General features: G+C 37.3%; 1 protein-coding gene across 3 annotated transcripts; it reads right to left on the reverse strand.

The window, feature by feature from the left end:
* Positions 1 to 528: 528 nt before the first annotated feature.
* Positions 529 to 21,510, reverse strand: lyn (LYN proto-oncogene, Src family tyrosine kinase). 3 transcript variants are annotated; one of them, XM_038718775.1, is made up of 13 exons: positions 21,357 to 21,510; positions 16,888 to 16,964; positions 14,548 to 14,590; positions 12,574 to 12,679; positions 11,908 to 12,006; positions 11,524 to 11,627; positions 11,248 to 11,397; positions 10,850 to 11,002; positions 5,622 to 5,804; positions 5,357 to 5,433; positions 4,035 to 4,188; positions 3,272 to 3,403; positions 529 to 2,097 (listed from the first exon to the last, which is right to left on the reverse strand). In XM_038718775.1, the coding sequence occupies exons 2-13, from the start codon at positions 16,957 to 16,959 to the stop codon at positions 1,895 to 1,897; spliced, it is 1,476 nt and encodes a 491-aa protein (XP_038574703.1). In that variant the 5' UTR covers positions 16,960 to 16,964; positions 21,357 to 21,510; the 3' UTR covers positions 529 to 1,894. The 3 variants fall into 3 exon arrangements, with proteins under 3 accessions (XP_038574703.1, XP_038574702.1, XP_038574704.1); XM_038718774.1 differs by having other exon boundaries at positions 16,828 to 16,964; XM_038718776.1 differs by lacking the exons at positions 16,888 to 16,964; positions 21,357 to 21,510 and adding an exon at positions 15,976 to 16,035.
* Between the last annotated feature and the right edge of the window lie 55 nt (positions 21,511 to 21,565).

Genomic DNA, 21,565 nt, shown 5'->3' on the forward strand with positions numbered 1-21,565 from the left:
GAAACGAGCAGTGGATTCAAAATAAAATACTTTATATAAAAGTACATTACTATTCTTTCTTCTCTTGAGTATATTATTAATTTGAAAGAAAAACTTTCACAGTTTTGTCAATCGTACATTGTCAAATATAATATATGGTGTCTATATAATTTATTTAAGATGATTAATGACCATTCATGTACCACATGCTGCTGCTTACATGCCCCTTATACTCACTTCTCTTCCAGTATTTTGTGGTCTTTGAATTATTGTAAAATAGGCTATATATTAAATAAAGGACAGGACATAGCCACTTCCCTTTCACCATTGTCTGGCTGCTCATGATCCATGTCTAAATGTCATACAACGTATATTCAATGGATTTCATTCAAAGAATTCTGAATAGCCTACAAAAAAAATATTAAATTGCTAAAATGTAAATGTAATTTGGGTGTATTTTTTAATGCTACTTGTGTCTTTACAGTTAATGCAACAGGGTAGTTTAAATTGAAGTTATTTTTTTACTCAAGTATACCAAGAGCCAAGAACCCAATTTTATTTTTTTAAATTTATTAGCAAAACGTAATACAAACAAACAGTGTATACAAAAAAATAAAGCAGGAATTGTAGTTCCGCTGTTATACACCCCCCCACATACTGAGCACATTAACTAAGGCACAGGTGTTTCATATTAGACAACACTAATAACAATGGACAGGTTTTGTTAGAGAGGGGACGGCTGTTGATGGTCTAAGCTATGAATGGACATCAGGGATCCTTAAAAAGAAGTTGTGAAATACATTTGGTAAGCTGTTCTTTTGAAACGTAGGGATGAGGGACATGTTCTGCTCAAACGGTGTTACAGTATGATATATATTATGGACACATTAAACTATAATACAGTCATTGTTAGAAGACAGGATTGATTTACTAATGAAAAGTAGAAAGATGACATTTTTCCAGGACAGTTTATCATCCACTAATTTTGCAGACTTGGTTGATTCCAATATTATTAACAAACAAAACAGTTTAGCATGTTCCTTTGGATAACTTTTACTTTCATTTCTGAAAATTATAAAATTGGATTTTTGGAACTGGAAGAATAGATCCTTGAAGTATAGATACATATTGATCTCTATTCTTAAGGTGTGATCAATACGTGTGTATAACGTATATATTATTTATACCAACTGATAAGAAAATTCTGAAAGTCATGATGGTAATGTTTGGAAATGTTAGATCTCCTTCAACATACCGATAAATCCAAGGAACACAACTATATTACACATTTGATTATCAATTATTTGATTACCAATACCATATTTGAAATGCTGAAATGATAACAGATTCCACATTCACCCCCTGAAACATAAAAACTAAATGCAGCACTTCAATATGAAGCGGATATAAAGGCGATCAACCCTTCACTGGTCAATGAAACAACAAGCAAACAGAAACAACTAAATTATAATCCCATTCAGTTATTGAACCATGTTTGTTTAAAATTGGTATGAAATAATTAGACATGAAATGTAAATGTCATAACCTAAACATGTATACATTTTTGCAGGGCATGAAACCTTCTTTAACTTTCAACCTATGTGGAAATGTTATAATGGAACATCACAGCAAACAATGCTGATTTCAGACATGTCAGACAAACCAAATATATGAAAAAACAAAGGTCTTTGCTTTACCCGCAAGTCAATTTACAGCTTTTTGTATAAGCAGTGTATATTCTGAAACCTGCACGTAATAATAAAGGAATACAGTATATACACAGGTATATAGAATGTTTTGTATATACAAAAAATTACAAACATAAAAACACATATAAAGTAGCTCCAAACATGATCTGGAGTGAATGTGAAATGTCATTTTTTATTTGTCAGAGTCTTGTTGAAAGTGTCCCTCTCTATGGTTGCTGCTGGTACTGGCCCTCCGTGGCGGTGTAGAAGTCCTCCAGGACACTCTGAATGTAGTCAAAGGTGGGCCTTTCGTCAGGTTTGTTTTTCCAGCAGGACAACATGATCTCATAGAGCTCAGCAGGACAGTTGTCGGGCTGAGGCATCCGATAGCCACGCTGCACTGAGGACATCACCTCTCCTTTAGTCATACCTGGGGATAATACAGGAAGAAGCGGAGGTGTGAATATAGGAGTGTTTAGAGAGAGGCAACACACATACTGCATCCACTCAAATACTCAAGCTATGAATGAGAGCATGAAAACCGTAGGAGTAGTAAGAGTAATAATAGTAGCAGTGATCGTCTCAGAACTAGCATTCTGAGACAATCAGCAACTGAATTCTTCAAAAAGCACACCAATTTCCCTAAACTCTACACACAAATCCCTTCATTTCTAATTGCCTACACCAAGTGGTCAACCCACTCAAGGACCCACTTTGAGAACCACTGAATTAGTACACAACTAACACAAACAGTCACAATTGATAACAAACCAATCAGAAGCTTCAATAGATAGATAAAAGGGCCAGAGTCAGTTCATTCATCTATTGGAACAATGGATCCAGAGAAATCTGAAGGAAGAGGTGTAGGACACCAGAGAGGAGAAGGAGGAAGAAGAGGAGGAAACACAGTATGGAAAGGAGTAAGAGGTGAAGGAAGAGGAACAGTAGGAGTTGGAGGAGGAGATGGGATAGGAGGAAGATGACGAGTAGGAGGAGTAGAGAGGAGGAGGAGGTGAAGAAGAAGGTAGAGGAGGTAGAGGGAGAGAGGGATGTGAAGAACAAGAATCTCTGCTCTGTTCCAGACCAAAGACAGGACACTGGGGCAGAATAATTCGTTTTTTGGCGTGTTGTACTGTACAGTACACTAAGGGATAAAAAATGTGCGCAAATGTGCAAATGTATACATTTGAGTTCATCATGTAAAAAGGTTTTTGAGGGGAGAACCACAAGCAACATTAGTAATAACCAGTTTTTGTGCTATTGTTTTGAATTTAACTCACCAGTTTGGTTTTTCAGCAAGATTGAATGGTATGAAGTAAGAATAAAAAAGTAAATACAGCTGGTAGCTGTAGCAGTGGTGGTGGCAGCGGTAGAGGGAGTAGAAGCTGTTAGTTATATGGTAATTATAGTAGCAGTAGTGGTTGTACTGAAAACAGACTGGTATTATACACTGAATTATTGCATCAAATGAACGTTTTTCCATGCAGTTATCATCAGCCACCAGCAGAGGACAGTAATATACAACACGAGAAGATCAGTACTATCTACTCAATAGTTGTAATGGCAATCATAATGGTACAACATATATTTAAGTGAACGTTTACCTGGGTAAGGGATTTTCCCAAAGGTTATAATCTCATAGAGCAGAACTCCGAAGGACCACATGTCTGACTTGATGGTGAATGAGCCGTAGTTAATGGCCTCTGGAGCGGTCCACTTAATGGGGAACTTGGCTCCTGCGGAAGACATACACATACTCACACAGTTACACACACAGACTTCATGTCACCATTAACACTAGTTTATACTCAGTTTATACAAGGATGGCTTGTGTCAGTAACTCATACTGCCACACATTCCAAACATCTCACCCATACTGTCTATGTAAAATGTAACGGAAGGTTTGGATTCTATCTTGGTGTGTTTCATTGTCTCCTGGTTCCAGATCAGTGATCAATCAGGTTTTGTTTTGTGACACACGGACACATGCATTCCCTCTCATCTATATCTCTCTGTATAACACTGTGTATGAAAGGAAATAGACCCTTTGTATGTTTCAAGGCCATCAGAGCTGTTTGTCATTGTGGTGAAGGTGTTGATGATTTGAGTGTGAAAAAGTCGAGCAACCTGTAAATGAAACCTAAAGTCTGGTTTGACCCACAACCCAATGGTCTTTCAAAATAAGGTGTCTATTCTGCTTCTTGCTCTCAAAAGGGGATTTTTATTTGAATGTGTCACAAGTATCCAGTTAAGGAGTCAGCTCATATGTGACTGGAAAAAAACTCTTTCATAAGACAGAAATGCTGACACACACACATTTTCTTGAAAATACAAAGACACGCAAACACATACACACACAAAGTTTACCCTCTCTGGCAGAGTATTCGTTGTCCTCTATGACTCTTGCCAGTCCAAAATCAGCTATTTTACAGAGGAGACTCTCTGACACCAGGACATTAGCTGCTCTCAGGTCTCTGTGAATATAATTCTTCTTCTCTATGTACGCCATGCCCTCTGCTATCTGCAACAGCACAAGGAAAATTTAGACTTCAAGAAGGGCACTGTTTCATCATTCTCACAAATTTCAGGCAGGACTGAAAAAATAAAACTGGCAGGAAACCATTGAAGAAAAATAAATACATAGTACATAATGCCTCAAACATTACAAATATCACCACACTACAGAGTCTAAATGACATCATATGCAAAATCATTCACATATGTATTCAAAAATACTCAAGAATGTAACGCACTGGTAAACTGATGCAATTTACAGGTCTGCAATTTCCTAATAATTTTGAAGGAAGTTTCCTGCAAAGAATTATGTAACTATTTACAGCAAAAACAGTCATTTTCTTGATGGAATTTCATTTAAATTTAAGCAAATATTTATTTATTATTAGAAACTTTATTCTTTATACTATATGTTGAATTGTATGCTTGAAAAACTACACATTTTGTTCAGCTTACCAGCTGAGGTTACCCTAGAAATGAATTGGAGATAAATAACTGAAGGTGTTCTAATTGAAATTTTCTTTCTCAATTTTCCAGTGAATAATAACTTATTCCAATAATAAGTTCTTTCCAGGAAACTGGCCCATAAAATAATCCTAGAGATTAGCTTTTTATTAGCTTTTTGTGATTCATCTGCATTTAAATCATCATCAGAAAATAGGCGATGGCTTCCAAGAGTGCAAATTGGACTCTAAACAAAGACCAGTGCAAGGAAAAGGAAGCCTTGGCGGGGAAATCCGTTAACCATTATCCATTATCCAGATATCCGCTGGCTACACTGGAAGCCCTGAAACATTGGCCTTTGCTCCCAGAAACAATTGGCAAAGGGTTCTGAGATTGTCAGTAAAAAGGTCTAATTAGTTTTTCATTAAGGAGAGAAGTGGATGTTTATTTGAGGTAGGTCTACCTGTCTGCCTACTGGGGTTTTACAAGAAACATTTATTCATTTATCAGTCCTGCTTGGCTCTGATAGACTCACCGACCCAAGCAGCAACACCACAATGTGCTGTTGCGCTACACACCATCGCAAGAGAATTTTAAATTGATTATCAGATTTGTGCTTTTGGTTCCTTCTTTCAGTTCAACAATGGTAACAGCGGCGTAATGTCTGTTTCACAACCACAGAGGAGAGCTGTGAGAAAAAGCAGCCTTTTGTAGACAGTGTAAAAAATCACCTGCGCTGAGAAATCGATGAGCTTGGGTAGTTGCAGTTTGCACGCTGCGTCACTCTTTAAGAAGTCTAGTAGGCTCCCTAAAGACAAGACAGATGAGAAATAATGTCAGTGTCTTGTATGTTTGTGTCCATGTGTGCACTGGTAGACTGTATGCTTGCTGTGTATCCATATAAAATGTTTTTGTACTGCTGCACTGATTGGAAATTGCTCCAGATAAGAATGCTGCTGAATGTGTAAAAATAAAAATTTAAAAAAGCTAATTTACCATTTGCCATAAATTCAGTGATGATATAGATGGGTTCTGTCTTGGTGACAACAGCGTAGAGGCGCACCAGCCTGTCGTGCTGCAGCGTCTTCATGACATTGGCTTCATCCAGAAAGGCTTCAACTGTCATGGTGCCTGGCTTCAGTGTCTTCACTGCTACTGTGGTTGAGTTGTTGTAGTAAGCTGATTGGACGGAAAGTGAAGGAGAATGGAGAATATTAATACATTTCCATGAAACTCTGAAATCATCTGCTTGACACGCTGCAGAGATACAGTGTCTCGAGTGCTACTATGAATACTGGACAATTTGAAACAGGCAATAGCTCTGAAAACGGACTTTCTAACAGTGGATGTGTATTGTATTTGCTGATGATATAACTGAGGAGGAGAATAGAATTGGACCTAGAATTGAACCCTGAGGGATGCCATAGGTCCTGTTTGAAACAAACAGGTTATAAAAAATAATATTTCAAAATTTAAATTTTTAGCTTCAAAAGCAAAGTTTCCTACATGTACAACAGCTTTAGCAAAAGTTCAGGAAAATAAAACATACGGCCTATTAATAAACCCCTGGATGTACACATAGCCTTTTCACTTTTCATTTTTGCATTTGAAATTGAAGTAGTATCAAATACACAGTCAGTGTTACACTAGACCTGGCATTACAGAGGTTTTAAGTTTTAGTTTTAGTTTGTCATTTTAGTTATTTATGGAATTATTTACTTGTGTCCTAATTTGTTTTTGCTTTTAAGATTCATGTGCGATAATATTTCTATTTCCATTGGGATTGTTAAAGTAATAATATTAATAATAAACTTTATTTGTGGAGCACTTATCAAAAAGTGCTTTCACAGACAGATAAAAACATTAAAATCATAGCAGTTGATAAAAGACAACAATAAAAATATGACATAACCTGCACAGTACTCTCTCCCTGTCTCTGTCATATATTTCATTACACAAATCTGACCTTTCACTAATTGTTGCTTTTTATTATGAAATACTGGGGAGATTAACAATCAGACCACTAAAAATTATACAAATGAAACAGTCTCAGAATAGAATATTGCTCTTTGCTGCTCTACCAATGCCAATTCTCATTTGTGGGCAGACTGAACGTTATATGAACAAAGCAACAGATAATTGCAGTTACATACAGTGCAGTAATAACAAGTCACTGTGTAAGCTTGGTAATAAGCATGAATCATGATGTGCTATAAAGAAGTAGCCAGGGGAGGAGTTACAGAGAGAGTGACAGGATAAAGGAGTATAGGAGAGGGCTGCTGGTCGTACTAGTTTTATATTCATTAAACTGACTATTTCCTTAAATGAACAGGAAGAAGGAACTAACTGTGCATTCCCAGACAGGGTCAGGTGACTTATTTTGGCATGGCAGCAAACTCTTCTCCCTCTTCATACGTAAGGTCACAGATATTATGTCCTTTAATCACAGTGCTTTCTTATCAATGTTTGAGCTACTCAAACTATACTTTCAGGGAAACAGGCTGAACCTGGTTTGTCTGAAGGGATCACACACAGATTGCATAAAACACTGTTGATAATATTGTGTTATCCATTACCATCATGGGTTTATCTAATAGTCTATAAAAGGTTTTCATATTTATATTTCCACAATTTTATATGAGCTAATTGTAATTGCTTCATCATATCTTTCTGCAAGGTTAAGTGGGAGAGGTTTTATTGGATTTACTGTAGGAAACATCTTGGAGAGTCTCAGTTTTCATGGGTGTAGTCTGTTTAATCTTTTGAACTGAAACAATACATGTCTGGTGCATACAAAAGAGGAATGGACGTGCTCTTTTCCCTGATTTCTACTGCCAGATACGTTTGCCAGGCCTCTCTCAGACAGCTCAGTGTGGCTGCAGTCTATTTGTCACCACAACGAAAACACATCTATTATATTCTCACATACAGCTTTTTAAAGATTGAAAATAACCTTTTAACATTGATAACCACATTATTTTTGGATTTATCCAGTGTATTTTGTGTGATATCATTACTACAAATAAATCCATTCTTTCAGTATAAACCTCATTCCTGGAACCAGAAAACAGACTTCCACATTTTTACCCACCCACTCTTTTTGTTGTCATATACTTCCTTTTTCTTTCAAAGAATTGCAACAGCAGTTGTGTAAGTGTTAAAAATTAACACTTCCAGAACAGGAATATGCTTTTTTAAACAACTAAGAAACCTGACAAAGTATTTCATTGCCATAATATATATATATAATCCTCTCTGCACACCCCTGTCTGTTGTATATATATACACACACACACACATTATATATGTGGCATATATATATATATATACATACATATATATATATATACACACACATATATATACATACATATATATATACACACATACATATATAGACACACACATACATATATAGACACACACATATACATATATATATATACACACATATATATATATATATACACACATATACATATATACATATATACACATATACATATATATATACACATATATACACATATACATATATATATATACACATATATACACATATACATATATATATATACACATATACACATATACATATATATATACATATATATATATATATATATATATATATACACACACACAGATTATAAAATTGACACTGATGCACACATGGATGTGATCTTCCTGGGCCAGTCTTCACTACAGTGTCAGGCGTGGACACATTACAGCATATTTCCAGAGATAACAGTCAGCTCTCACAGTTAAATAGTGGGAAATACAACTTCCCTGTACTGTTCATTTCTGCAGCTCTGAATTTACATTGAATGAGAGAAAGGTATTAGAAATCCTCTGACCTGCAAAACTGAATTAGACACACTCTGCTTCACTCAACCACCAAAATCAAGGTGCCATTTGCAGGACATTTAAAGATGCTATTATAAATGAATTAGGGTGGGATTGGTGTAATTGTGTGGATGGAACATCAAAGATATTACTGATGTTTGTGCTTCTTAATTTAGTTTCTAAATAAAGACTACATTTCACATAAAGCCTATTATACCCCAAATAGGATCATTGTGGGTTAATAGCTCGATAAAAAGGAATTAAGTAATACTGTGTATTAACAAATAATAAGCAGGTAATAGCTTGGTATTAACAACAATGAACATACATCCGTGTGTAAAACCTTCTATACTTTTGTTCTTCTTTTTTCTTTTAAGATGAAATGACATAGAAACTGGAAGTTTAGCATTTTGCAGCCTTGAATCATGGTTATTTGTCACACTCTGCCAGTCAGCCATGCCATGTTTTGCACTCTTCAGTTTTGGTCAGTTGATTATCTGTTATTTTGGTCTGTTGGGTATTGGGGTTCTGTCTTGTCTATTGTCTAGTGTCCAGTAACCTAGTTTGTCTGAGTTAAGTGTTGTCCTGTTTCCCAGTTGGTTCCGTCTCTGTTCCCTACTTAATTCTGTTCCTTCACTTGTTCCATGCTTCCTGTTTTCAGGTTCGGTTCCTGGTCTTGTGTTCTCTGTTTAGCCTTGTGTATTTCCTTGTTCATGTACTGGTTCTGTTGAGCTCACTTTGTACCTGTCTGTCATTTATTATAGATTTAGTCCTGCATCTTAGCTCCTAGTTCTGTGTCTCAGTTCATGTCTTAGTGTTTACTGTTGGTCTATGTACTTCTGTGTTATTTTGCCCTTGTCTGCTCTGTGTTCTCTTTAATCCCAGCTTCAGTCTGTTTTCATTGTTGGTTGTAGTTCTTCGTGATCTGTCTGCTTGTGTCTTTATTAGTTTCTGATCTGTTATGTGTTCAGTAACCTGTGTCATGTCTGTTCCCCCAGTCTCTCTGGGCCTTTCCGAAACTAGACCCTGTTTCACTTCCACTCCGACACGGAGTGAACTCTGGTCGGAGTCATCCTCCAGGCCAAATCAAGCTCCCTAACCCGCGTAGGGTTTAAAAACAGCGGCATCCTTCGGACGAACTATCCTCTCTCCCCAGCATAAATAGGATCTGACGTTACCGCTGCACTCACTGCTATAATACGTGTATCAAATAAACAACAGCGGTATTAAGATTCAGGATTGATGTTGAGGAAAAGTGTGGGTTTTTTCAATAACGAAACTGTAACTGTATATATATATATTATAAAAAGACTGATATTCATTGTAAAGAAAAGCCTATTTATTTGAACCTCTTTAACTTAGCCTATTTGAAATATGTTACACATATGTTACGTGACAATGTCAATGTAGTTTCAAAATAAAAAATTCTACATGTTAACCGGCGAAGTCACACGGTACGCAAATTGAAAGAAAGGTCCACACACCTTCAACAAGCCAGCATCGGTGCTGACTCGGCATTTGAGGGTTTAACAACCCACTACCACTCCGACCTCATTGGTTTCAGATGGCACTCAATGTGGCGTACCCTCCGCACGAACACGCAAACAGAGTGGAAGTAGGTAGGGAGAGGGAGTAGCAAGCAGTTCCTGTTTTCCCCTGCTCTCTCTGCCTGCCTGTGCCTCGTTAGCCTCATGTCCCTCACCTGTGTACCTCCTCCCAGCTCGTTAACCCTGTGTATATTTCCTTGCTTGCTTCCCTCAGTCTCGGTCCGGTCATTGTAGCTTGTAATGCTCTGTACAGTGATGTCCTCTCTCTGCCTGTTTTTCCCCGCCAGTTCTTGGATTACCAGTTTCATTATTTATTCATTGGGATTGTTTATTTTACTTTGAATACCCTGGACTCAGCCACTGTGTTTGTAAGTGTGCTCGCCTTTTGTTTAATTAAATCTTTGAACTGAACCTGTCAGCCTTGTTTCCTGCATTTGGGTCCTCCAACATGCTCACCCAACCACGCATCCTTACATTATTACACAAAACAACTAACGTACATCTGCATTCAATGACAATGCCCTTTTTTGTAGTTGTGGGGTGGTGTTTTTATCGCCACGTCAAATCCCCCAACCCGAGGAGGCAGTCTGCTGTCTATTGCTACAAGCCCCAACTGAGACAAATCCAGCGTTGTTGAACCTGCTGGGAGCTATAACACCCACTAGTCACACACCTTTCCATCACAACAAGTTACAAGGAGCATCACAGGGAGCTCATTGTGGCCTGGTCCCAAAGGGGGTTAATATTCCCTCCATCTACTCTTGAGCATAAGAAGCTGTTCTTAGTCAAGGTTACTGGTAAAATCCAGGCAAAATTTTTGTCTTCACTCACCCATCCAGACTTCTCCAAACTGTCCAGCTCCGAGTTTCTTCACCATCTTGATTGACTCTTTAGAAATCTCCCAGGCATCTTTATCCCACGGCTTCTGAACATTGGGCTTCACACACGGACGGTCCAATTTACGACACAGGCCATCCGCCTTGTCTAGAAGGTACACACACGGAGACACAGCTTCAGTGTTCAATTTTCCTTGGTAATGAATAACATGGCATACTTATTCAAGTAATGCGGAAACTGAATCACATTGTTATATAAATAAATGTTTCTCATGAGTAAAGGTGTTTACACAAATAATAACAAAATCAACAACTCATATTAAACACATTAGAGTGGCAGGGTGAAATTTTCTTCAACAATATTAAGCGCCTCCATTCAAGAGTCACACTCACTGTGGTAATGTTTGATCATGCTGCCGATGTCCCTGAAGGAGATTTTAGGAGAGATGTAGTAGCCGCCATTATCCATCATCCTGATTTTATAGTGTTTGACTGAATCTGTCCCCTGGGCATCCACATCCCTGATGGACAATGAGTAGCTTCCTGTGGGAAAACAATCAAGTAAAAGCGAGTGAGTAGCAATTAGAAATGGTTGAATTGAAGCTCCATGAACTGAATGTGGGAAATATTTGTGAATAAATATCTCTTGGGGCTGCTTCCAAAGCCTACCTTTTGATGTTTCACTTTCCCTGATAAGATAAGACCCTGGTTTGTTTGCGGGTGCCAACAGCTGCCTTTCTGAATCCTTTCTTGTGATGTCTTTGAAAAACCACCTGCAATGAACAGGAAATGCACTGAATATACAAAATGGACATTTTACTCATTGCCAACTATTGGTTGACCTGTTTATTTGGTTGTCCTAAAGATTGAAAATCCTCCATTGTGATTGGTAGATTAATTATGGAAAGTTAATAAAGAATAGTGGCTTTCAATCATCATCCTGTAATTCATACAGATTTGTACAATGTACATTGCAATGAAAATTGTCAGCATGAAACAAAAGCACTATATGGAGAACAATATAAAGTAATTTATATGTATGCAGCTACTCACTCTTCTGTTTCTATGGTGTCAACTTGGGCAACATAATTGGATGGGATGAATCCTTCTTTGTTTGTTGTCAAAGATCTTGCTTTCCACCACTCCCCGTGTCTGCAGGAAATATAAATCTATTTTAGCACATCGTCATTTGATGTCAGTGTTGACAGTGCCTTCTGCAAAACCTGGGTGTACTAGACTAGACCCTGATTTTCCACAGGTTCCATCTTAAGTGGCTTTAAAGTAGAATAAAAAATTATGTAGACAAGAATACCAGATTTCCATTCATCAGCATCTTCCAACAATTTATTGCAATTATAAGGAGCTCACAGTGAAAGAAACAAAGTTTTTTATTGCATGCACCACTACATCAAACTGAAGTCTGTCTAATGCCTTAAGCACCATTTAATGAGTACTTCTTTCAAATTCAACCTGAAATATATTGGTATCATTTGAAATTTTAGTTTGAAAACTTGTGATGCAAGAGTTGGGTGGACCAGGGAGTTGAAGAGGTTACGGTAAACTGTACCCGACTCTGACAGTCTCTTTATGGTGTGCAGTTGAAATAGCTAAATTTCTTATCTTGTGTAAGAGTTCATCTTTGGTTCTTTCCTTACATGATGCAATGTTATAAATGATGAATAACATTTAAGCAGTCTACCATCAGTATCGGACACTTACTCCTCTAAGATTTTCATCTTCTCTCCTTTCTTGAATCCTAAGTCATCAGGATGCACAGCTTGATACGGGTAAAGGCTGACCATTATTTTACCAACGCCCCTTTGCTCTAAAGGAGGATATAGAAAAACATATTGAGAAATCTCACAGCTTATTTTAATCATGCAATCTGTGTCACACAAAGTGCAAGCTTTCATACAGAAATGTCAGACAAAGGTTAAAGAGATAATGTACAAACCAACACCTCTATATATAGTATAGTACAAGTGACCCATTCACAAGCAACCTCAACATATTACAGAGTGTAGATGTTTCACTGGTTATCAATATCATCATCTTCCTCTACTGAGTAAAGTATATCTGGAAAAACATTAATCTCATTCGGTATGTACACACAATACTTATATATAAGTATTCTTTCATGTCAGTTGCACATTGTCAGTCCAGCATTAGCCAACATCTAGTACTGGTTTGTGTTAAGATAGTCTGGAAGGATTAGCTAGGTCACTTGCCTTGCAAGCTAGAGATTTAGTTGCCATTTACAATACACTGAAATTAAAGAATACGTTCACATATGTTACAGTATAATTCTCACATGCACAATTTATATTGAACAAGTTATTGATGGCTACATTCTCAAATTCAGCCCAAAGCCCAAATATAAGGCTTTGGTAATCTGAGTTAGCTAAATCAAATAGGTCTTTTACAGTAGTTAAGTTACAGTCTTTTAAGTACAAAGTGTTTTGTTGAGCTACAACTGTAGAAAAGTTTTGCTTGATTTTTCTTTTATCACAGTTGTTTTCTTAATTAGTACTTTAGTAAATGCTAAACAAAGTCTGTTGAAACAAAGATAGACAAGGGGTTGTAACATTTTTGACATTTCCGTTTGTATCTTTGAGCTCTTTTAAGCCAGTGCGTTCAAAATGCAGCTAGTTACATGTGTATGCTATTAAATGTTCTGTTTTCTCTGCATCTGTATCTTAGTTGCTGTCAGTCACAGTAGTGACATGGTAGTGAACATAATAATACAACTTGACAAAATGTGCAAATGTGCACCAGTTAAATGTGTGTGTGTGTGGGTGTGTCAGACACATACTGAAATTCAATCAAAACATATTAATACAACTAAACATTTTGTTGGGTTGTAACATTTGTATTGCTGTCATTGTTGTTCAACTAACCCAGACTCTTGTAGCCATGAACTAGCTTGCCTTACAGCTTATAGCTAAAACATTAGCACTAACAACTAACATGAAAGATATCTAGGTTACATAGACATGTAATAAATGTAATTAAAGTTTGATGAGTTTTACTACAAGACAAGCAGGCAAATGCAAAAACAAAAACAAAAATAAATTAAGTAAAAAAAATCTTCTTACCTCAAAACAATGATTTTCCTTCTAAAATTGGGTGCTACTTTTTCACATGTAGAATAAGGACTAAACTGAGCATGTGCAGAGTGAATCAGGTGATTCGTAACTTGTTCCTGATGTGTTACAAAACTAGCAGGAACTTTTTTCCGGAGTGTAGAAACGTTCTGCCCTACAGTGCTGTGATTAGCTAATACTCATCACTTGCATGCGTCCTTGTGATTGGATGCACAAGCGCATATACGTGTATACGTGCATGTATATAAATAACTGTATACCCTTATTTATTTATATGTAACCATATTTTAATAAAGGCCTACACTTAATTATATGTTGTGTGTGTAGCATGAAGATACTACAAATTTTGTTTCATAATGCAGCCTTGTGCTGTATAATGACTAATAAGCTACATTGTACCTTGAAACCTATAGGTGACATCACAGGGACTATGCCCACTTCTTTTATACAGCCAGTGATTACAACTGACCCGTTTTACAACCATCATTCTCCCCTGCTTCTTCTTTCAAAATGGAAAGGTATCCAACAATTTTTACACCAGCACAAGAGAGAATGAAACAAACATAAAGAAATAAAGAATGTGGCGTACCTTCCATCTTCTGAAACATCTGACCAGGTAACAGAGAATTATTCTGTAAAGACAGACCAAGAGTTTTCAGGATGAGAAACAAAGAGTTGTGTGATAACACAGACATCTATAACTGCTTCTAACACAAAAGTAATATTAAAGAGGTGGTATTATGCTTTTTGGCTTTTTCCCTCTCCTTTATTGAGTTATATTTCTTTTTTGTGCATGTAACAGGTTTGCAAAGTGAAAAAGCCCAAAGTCCAGCCCAAAGGCAGTTCCCATCTCCCACAGAAAACTCTGACTCAGAGAAAACTCTGAACCGCTTGAAAACAGCTCGTTTGTAGTTCAGCCCTTCACTTCCTTTACTTGTGACGTCATAATGAAAATGCGTCATAAAGCTTGCTCAGACACGCCCTTAAACCAAGCTAGTCTGAGCAGAGGCTCTTTGGCTGGACTCGCCTTTGTTTGGTTTTCCATTGTAGAAAAGTTGCACCTGTACCTGCTTCCAGGTACTTTTTTTCATATCATCTCACCTCCATCGAGGTTCCAAGCGAGCTGGGGGAAACAAAATGCTGATTGGTCAGAGAGAATATTCACTATTCACAGTTTTTGTATGGAATTTCATCACTAAATCCACTTCTAAGAAGTTTTGAGTTGCCAAATCAGCTGTGTAGATTTTGATATTGAGTTGAGGAGCTCCGCAAATGAAGCCTGTGCGGACCGCGGGAGGAGCGTGTGAGTCCGGCCGGCCGCCCGCCGTCACACGGACCGCTGCAGCAACAACGGCAGAGCAAAACACAGCTGGAAGGTTTTCATACAGCTTATCTGTCTTTATAGTCTGAGTAATGTTGAAACGTTTTAACTTAAAAAAGAGAAAGCTGTGTGGATCGCTGGTGTGTGTGTGTCGCATTGAACATTACGTCGCGGCAGTTGTGTGTGGCGTCGCTATGACGACAAGTTACGTACTATCTGTGCGTACTATCTGCAACGGAAAACGGAGCAGGGCCGAGTAGAGTCGAGTACGGCCGAGTAGAGTCGAGTACGGCCGAGTAGAGTCGAGTAGAGTCGAGTCAATCGATTTGCGCTATGGTAGCATTTTTCGGCAAGGCAGCGTAGATCGTCAGAACACCGGCAACAGCTCAACGTTTAGTCCTAAAAGACGATGCAACTGCGACTCTGTTTGGGCCTGGAAATTCACAATCACAACCTGTAAGTATGCTTTATTGGTTGTGAATTATATTTAATATAAACACGGCAATGTAACTTCAGACTGTTCAAGTGCGGAGTTGTTGTAAACGTTGGCTAACACAGCTAAAGTTATAACTATAATGCTAATGTTACACCTGATGTGAAAAATTGTTCGGCCATTTTTTATGTAAAATTGAGTTGAAATATGGTGATTTTTGAAGTGGTTTATGGTAAGATGTGGAACAATGATGAGTAACTTACCATAATTACTATCTGCTAGGTTACGGTCTCAGTCTGAGGCGGCTTTGATTTGGATCACACTTCCTTGTTTCGTACGACCCGCCCTTCTCTGCTTCTGATTGGCTAGTAGTCCTTACCTGGGAACTGCGCATGTGCAACTCCCAACAAAGATTTTGTACAAGCAAGATGCCTCACTCTGTAGCTCAAGAGCGGAGCGTACAACACACAGGGTGAAAAGAGGAGCTGCAGCGATGTGCAATATGAGAAAAATATGGTGTTTTTTGAAAGTTAGACCATGTAAACCTGTTCTGGTACAACCCCTAAATAAGATTTTGAACCTGAAAATGAGCATAATACCACCTCTTTAAGAATAATTATCTATCTGTCTATCTATCTTCCATTATTTTAACTGGCATATTATCCTTGTTGGACTATGGACTTTCACAATTTCATTATTTCCTGATAGACGTCATCATGTGAGACAGGGAAGTTCTGTTCATTGGGAAATATAGAGTAGCTATCTTTTGCAAATGAGTAGGAAAGGGCGGATCTGAATTGTAAAATACTCTCTTGAGAACTGAGTCATTTCACAACATTCTTTATTTAGTGTAATGAAGGTCAAGGCAAAACCTCTACAGTGATTATGGGTATTTTCATCTTCACTATTCCATTTGTTGAATTTTGAAATTAACCAGGACACATTAAATAAATAAATGATTGATTTCTATGCTGTGACTTTTCTTTGGTTTTCACTTTTGGCTAAAATCAGCACCACTACACACTGCAAATGTTATCTCAAAGAACAGAAAACAGTGTCGTATTGTCTATAACTGAAATTTGTGTTTTGGTCAGCCCAGCTGTCTGACTACTTACTATGTTGTTTTTTGTACTGGAGGTAGGATCTCTGACATAGTGCGTTTGCTCGGTACGTACAGTCTGCTGGTTGATCTTTTTCTCCACTCCTCCGCTCAGAGTTTCGCTCAGCGTGGACTTCATACAGCCCATCCTGCCTGCATGAGGAAGTGAGAAAAAGAAAGAGAGAACTGGACTGTTACACATTTGCCATTTACAGCTGCTGAAGCCAGCAACACTTAAAATGTTTTCTACCCCAACACCTGTGAATTTTTGTCTCTGGAATGTAAAAAATAGCACAGAACTAAACTAGCGATGTGATCATTTTATCCTTTTTTATCACTTGGTGTCAAAGAGGAAATGCTAACATACGCTTTTAAACTAGGCTAACAAAAAGTTACTCTATGTCTCAAATTAACCTGCTGCGGTATAAATCTCTTTCTACTCTGCATGTAAAAGCCCTAATCATCTGACCAACAAATCCAACAAATACTTCTGTTTGCAGAGCTTGTGGTCGAAATTAGTCTGTTTTATTTTCTTTTTTTTTGCTACAATTTAGTTATTGTTTCTATCATCAGAGTATAATATGAAGGAGGAGTAGAGCTCTAAGACACAGATAGTATTGAGAGTTGTAATGGTGTATATACTGTAATAAGTATTTCACATTATGCAATATAAAAAAAGGAGCAACTGAAAATCTGTACTGGAAGAAGTATTTAGAAAGCAATACCCCAATTTAAAAATACTAATTTGCAAGCAGAGGTGCTGCATTCAAAATTATACTGAAGGTAGGTACAAAGTATGGCAACCAAAAGTACATTTAAATACATTTACTCATTTTGCAGACACTTTTATCCAAAGTGACTTACATTTGAGGAACCACATACAAGCATCAGTAAAGTGAGAGATCTATGAGCAACAATAGATATTAGTAAGATAACGCATACGGCAACAATGGGATAAATAACTAGAGGAAGAAAACAGTAATTATAACTCTCGCTCTCTGTACTGACAAGTCTGCTCTGCAGGTTTAAATAAGGTTTCTTTGCCAGTGGCATTTGCTAGACAGTGAGTGACTTTGAATTTGTTATGTAGCAAATCTAGCTTGCCCAGAGTACATTTGAATCTCAGATTTTTAGGGAAGTAGAGGTAGACGAATGTGAAAACACCTCTCTGGTGACGAACTTTGCATACATACAAGTCAGTAAAGTTGAGGTGTGACAGTTTAGGACGCATAAACATAAGAAAGATATTTTTGAGTGGAGGGGATCTTTAAAAATAATTTTAAATGGATTTTTGAGACTCTGAGTGAGGCAGGCTACCCCTACTTCCAGTCTTTATGCTAAGCTAGACTAATCACTACCTTGCTCCAGCTTGCTACATAATGTACAGAAACAAGAGTTGTATCTTCTATCATCTAATTCTTAAAAAGAATGCAAATGAGTAAATTTTCTAAAATGTCAAGCTATTCTATTGACTAAGTGTTATAGTATCATGGAAAGTTGGACACAAACTTTCCGGCATCTCTGGTAACAAATTTTTATGCTTTCCACCTGACCTTCTACCTGATGTCACACTTCCTGGATTAGAAAATAAACATTGCCAGTGATCATAATCCAGGCAGCAATGAGATGAGGTGAAAATATGATGGTGTTTTAATAGTTACTTTAATACAATTCAAAACATTGAGCTTGGAGGAAACGCTTAAAGGAGCTGGAATTAAATTAAGAGTTATATTAGTCAGGCTTCCAATGAACATTTTTATGTATTGTTTTGTTTATCTAAGTATAATGCAATATATTTCTGAAGTAAAAGGATTTAGTTTGCATTAGGGTTGACCCCAAATCCAAGATTCGATGCTTAGATCGGCGGAGCCTGATTCGACAGGCGATATGGGGGTGCTTAACATCTGATTTTACATAGAACTAACAGTTTTCTCCCAATAAGTTAATATACAGCCTATTACAATATATATTTCAATGTTTAATGCTGTAAATAAACATGTAAAAAGAATAAAACTTTCAATAAATGTTTTTAAAGTGCGTGAATAAATCCAAAATTGTAATCTTAACCCTGGGTCGTCAGCGCGCATGTGTAGGTGTAGTGTGTATGTGTGTAGTGGCAGAAGAGGAACACTTGCTGAAGAGATGGAGCCCCAGCTTCACCGGTGTTGGTTCTGAGTTGTCCGCATCTCGTGTGACTTTTGGATAATTTACCACCGTTGATGTATCACACAAAGAATATTTTATCGTTTTTGAATAGCCGGTTACTTGAAATAGTCTATTTCAAGTCTATGAAGTCTATTTCAAGTCTATGAATAGCCGGTTACTTGAAATAGTCTATTTCAAGTAACCGTGAAGTGCATCCAGTTGTCGGCAGGCGAGGGACAGAAAAGGGTCAACAATAAACCCCATGATTAGACTATCTGTGGATTATCTATAGGCAGGACTTGACTGATTCTGATTCGACTTTGTAAATCCTTGGTCGGGGAGGATTGCCGTGTTAGTTTGTTTTTGTGGCTTGGAGGTGGGCTGTTTTCTGCTGACCCACAGGAAACCCACAAACACTGACATCATGACCTACATGCACAGATACGTATACATACAACCAAATAACCACATGATCTTTTTAAACTTGGGTGTTGTTTCAAAGAAGGTGTAAAGCAACTACAAGAAGAAAGATCAAATAGACCACAATCCATAACATCAAAAAGAAAGACTATAATATGAAAGTTATGTTTCGTGCAATATGGTGTGTAGCTCTGTGATGGTCTTTGGGAGTGTTTTGAACAGTTTTGTCAGATATGTACCTTCTGCTTTTTAGCCATGCTGGCAGTTTGGCCCTATGATGGAGTTTGCAATATGGGCAATAAATAAATAGTGTCAGTCAAGGCATATTTATTCGAACTTTGGACCCATTAGAGAATATTTAACCACTTTGTCAGCTTGATGTAGTCCGCTTTATATATATATATATATATATATATATATATATATATATATATATATACTATATACTATACTATATAATATATACTGTCGGTTAAATGTTTAGTGTTTACTTCCTTATTCATTCCATATTTTATAATGTTCCTACTTTTGGTCTAGTCGCCTTGCTAAAGTCAGTTTTGGTGTTAAAGCTGGTGTAGGCAAAGTTGGAGAACTAGCAAGAGACCGAATAAATGCTGTCAGGATGTGAACAGAATTTCAACAAGTATAACAACAAATGCTTCTGAAAAGAATTTCCTACCCCAGCTTTAAAGAACTGCTTTTATTTATTCTACTGGCATATCTAACCATTGTGTGTACATGTGAATTGTCTCCTTAGTTGCAGATATTTTGCTTACGATGCAAGAGTCCAGCTGAGTCCCGTCGGCTGTGATATTTTACATCTGACATTATTCAAATGTATTCAGTCATAACATAATACATATTTGCTGTACATTTCAGAGGGCCGTACAGTAATACAGAGACAACACCCACACATACACAAAAAAAAACAAACAGTAATACTGATAGTTCAGATAGAGCTTCGAGTAATTATAATTTCATAATAATGAACTACACAAACACAATCTTTTACAAGAGATTATGGCCAAAGGTGCATAACTAAACAACAAGGTCGAGATGAAATGAACTGTATTGATAGGATGCAGGGAAACTGAGGCATCACAGCAGCAGAAGTACATGCTGGTCATAAATGAACACCTGTTTTCTAAAACAGGAAACAAAGTTGCATTAGTGAGCATCAAAAACAGAGACAAAAGGAACACACTTAGCTAGTCTTGTGAGCCAATGAAAGCTCTTTAAAACTGCAGGAAACCTAGAACTGTTGTAAGGAGACAAAGGATCTCACGTCAGATCACACATCAAAGGTCAAGAACACCAATAAGGAACAACGAAGCACATAGTAAAACCATAAAGAAAAACTGTTTTTCTAAAAGGAACTAAAAAGACACTTCAGTAACACTCCCTTGTCCTGACCCTTGTTTACCAACTGTACTTTTGTTCCCAAAGGAGTTAAATTTATGATACATTTGAGCATGCAAAACAATAGTGTTTGAGTCCTGAAAGAGAGCCACCACAACACATACGCACACAATTCCTGACTTACAGATGGGTCTTAAAGATGGTGTGAAGTTTGAGGGGATTTGTACCAATGAAAGTTGTTTTCCTAAGTAAGTAGATTACGATGTGCAGACAGCATGACAATATTTAATTTAAAATGGTATTTTATACACATTTCACCTTTAAAAAATATTTCTCCTCCAGCAATTTGTAAATTGCAGTATGCCACATTGCGATTTTGATTAAAATACGATTAATTGTTTAGCCCTACTTTAAACATCCAATAGCAGCTTCACACCTTTACGCTCACCCTTGTCTACCACATAATGTTACTTTTGTTCCCAAGAAAATTAGAGTAATAGTGAGCAAGCAAAAGATCAAGCACGGTCAGCCCAATGGTAAACAAAAAAGGGGTGCTTAGTGTGTCCAAATTATGTCTATATAGATGTTTATGATTCAAAAAGACAGTAAGTAAGTGCTTACCGCTCTTAGAGTGTATCCCTGGTCAAGGAAACAGTTCATCCACTGTGAAGAAGTTCTTTAATCCTCAGATTTCTCCTCTGCGTTTTTCATCTGACTGACTGACAGACTGATATTTGGCTTGTCCAGTGGTTCAGCCCATCGACACGGACTGTTAAACACACCAGAATGAGGAACTCAGAGAAACTAGTGGGGGGATTTTTTCTTTCTTA

This window comes from Micropterus salmoides, unplaced genomic scaffold, assembly GCF_014851395.1.
Source record: "Micropterus salmoides isolate LMB-PRFRI ecotype aquatic unplaced genomic scaffold, ASM1485139v1 Ms_hic_scaffold_14, whole genome shotgun sequence".
Lineage (NCBI taxonomy): Eukaryota > Metazoa > Chordata > Actinopteri > Centrarchiformes > Centrarchidae > Micropterus > Micropterus salmoides.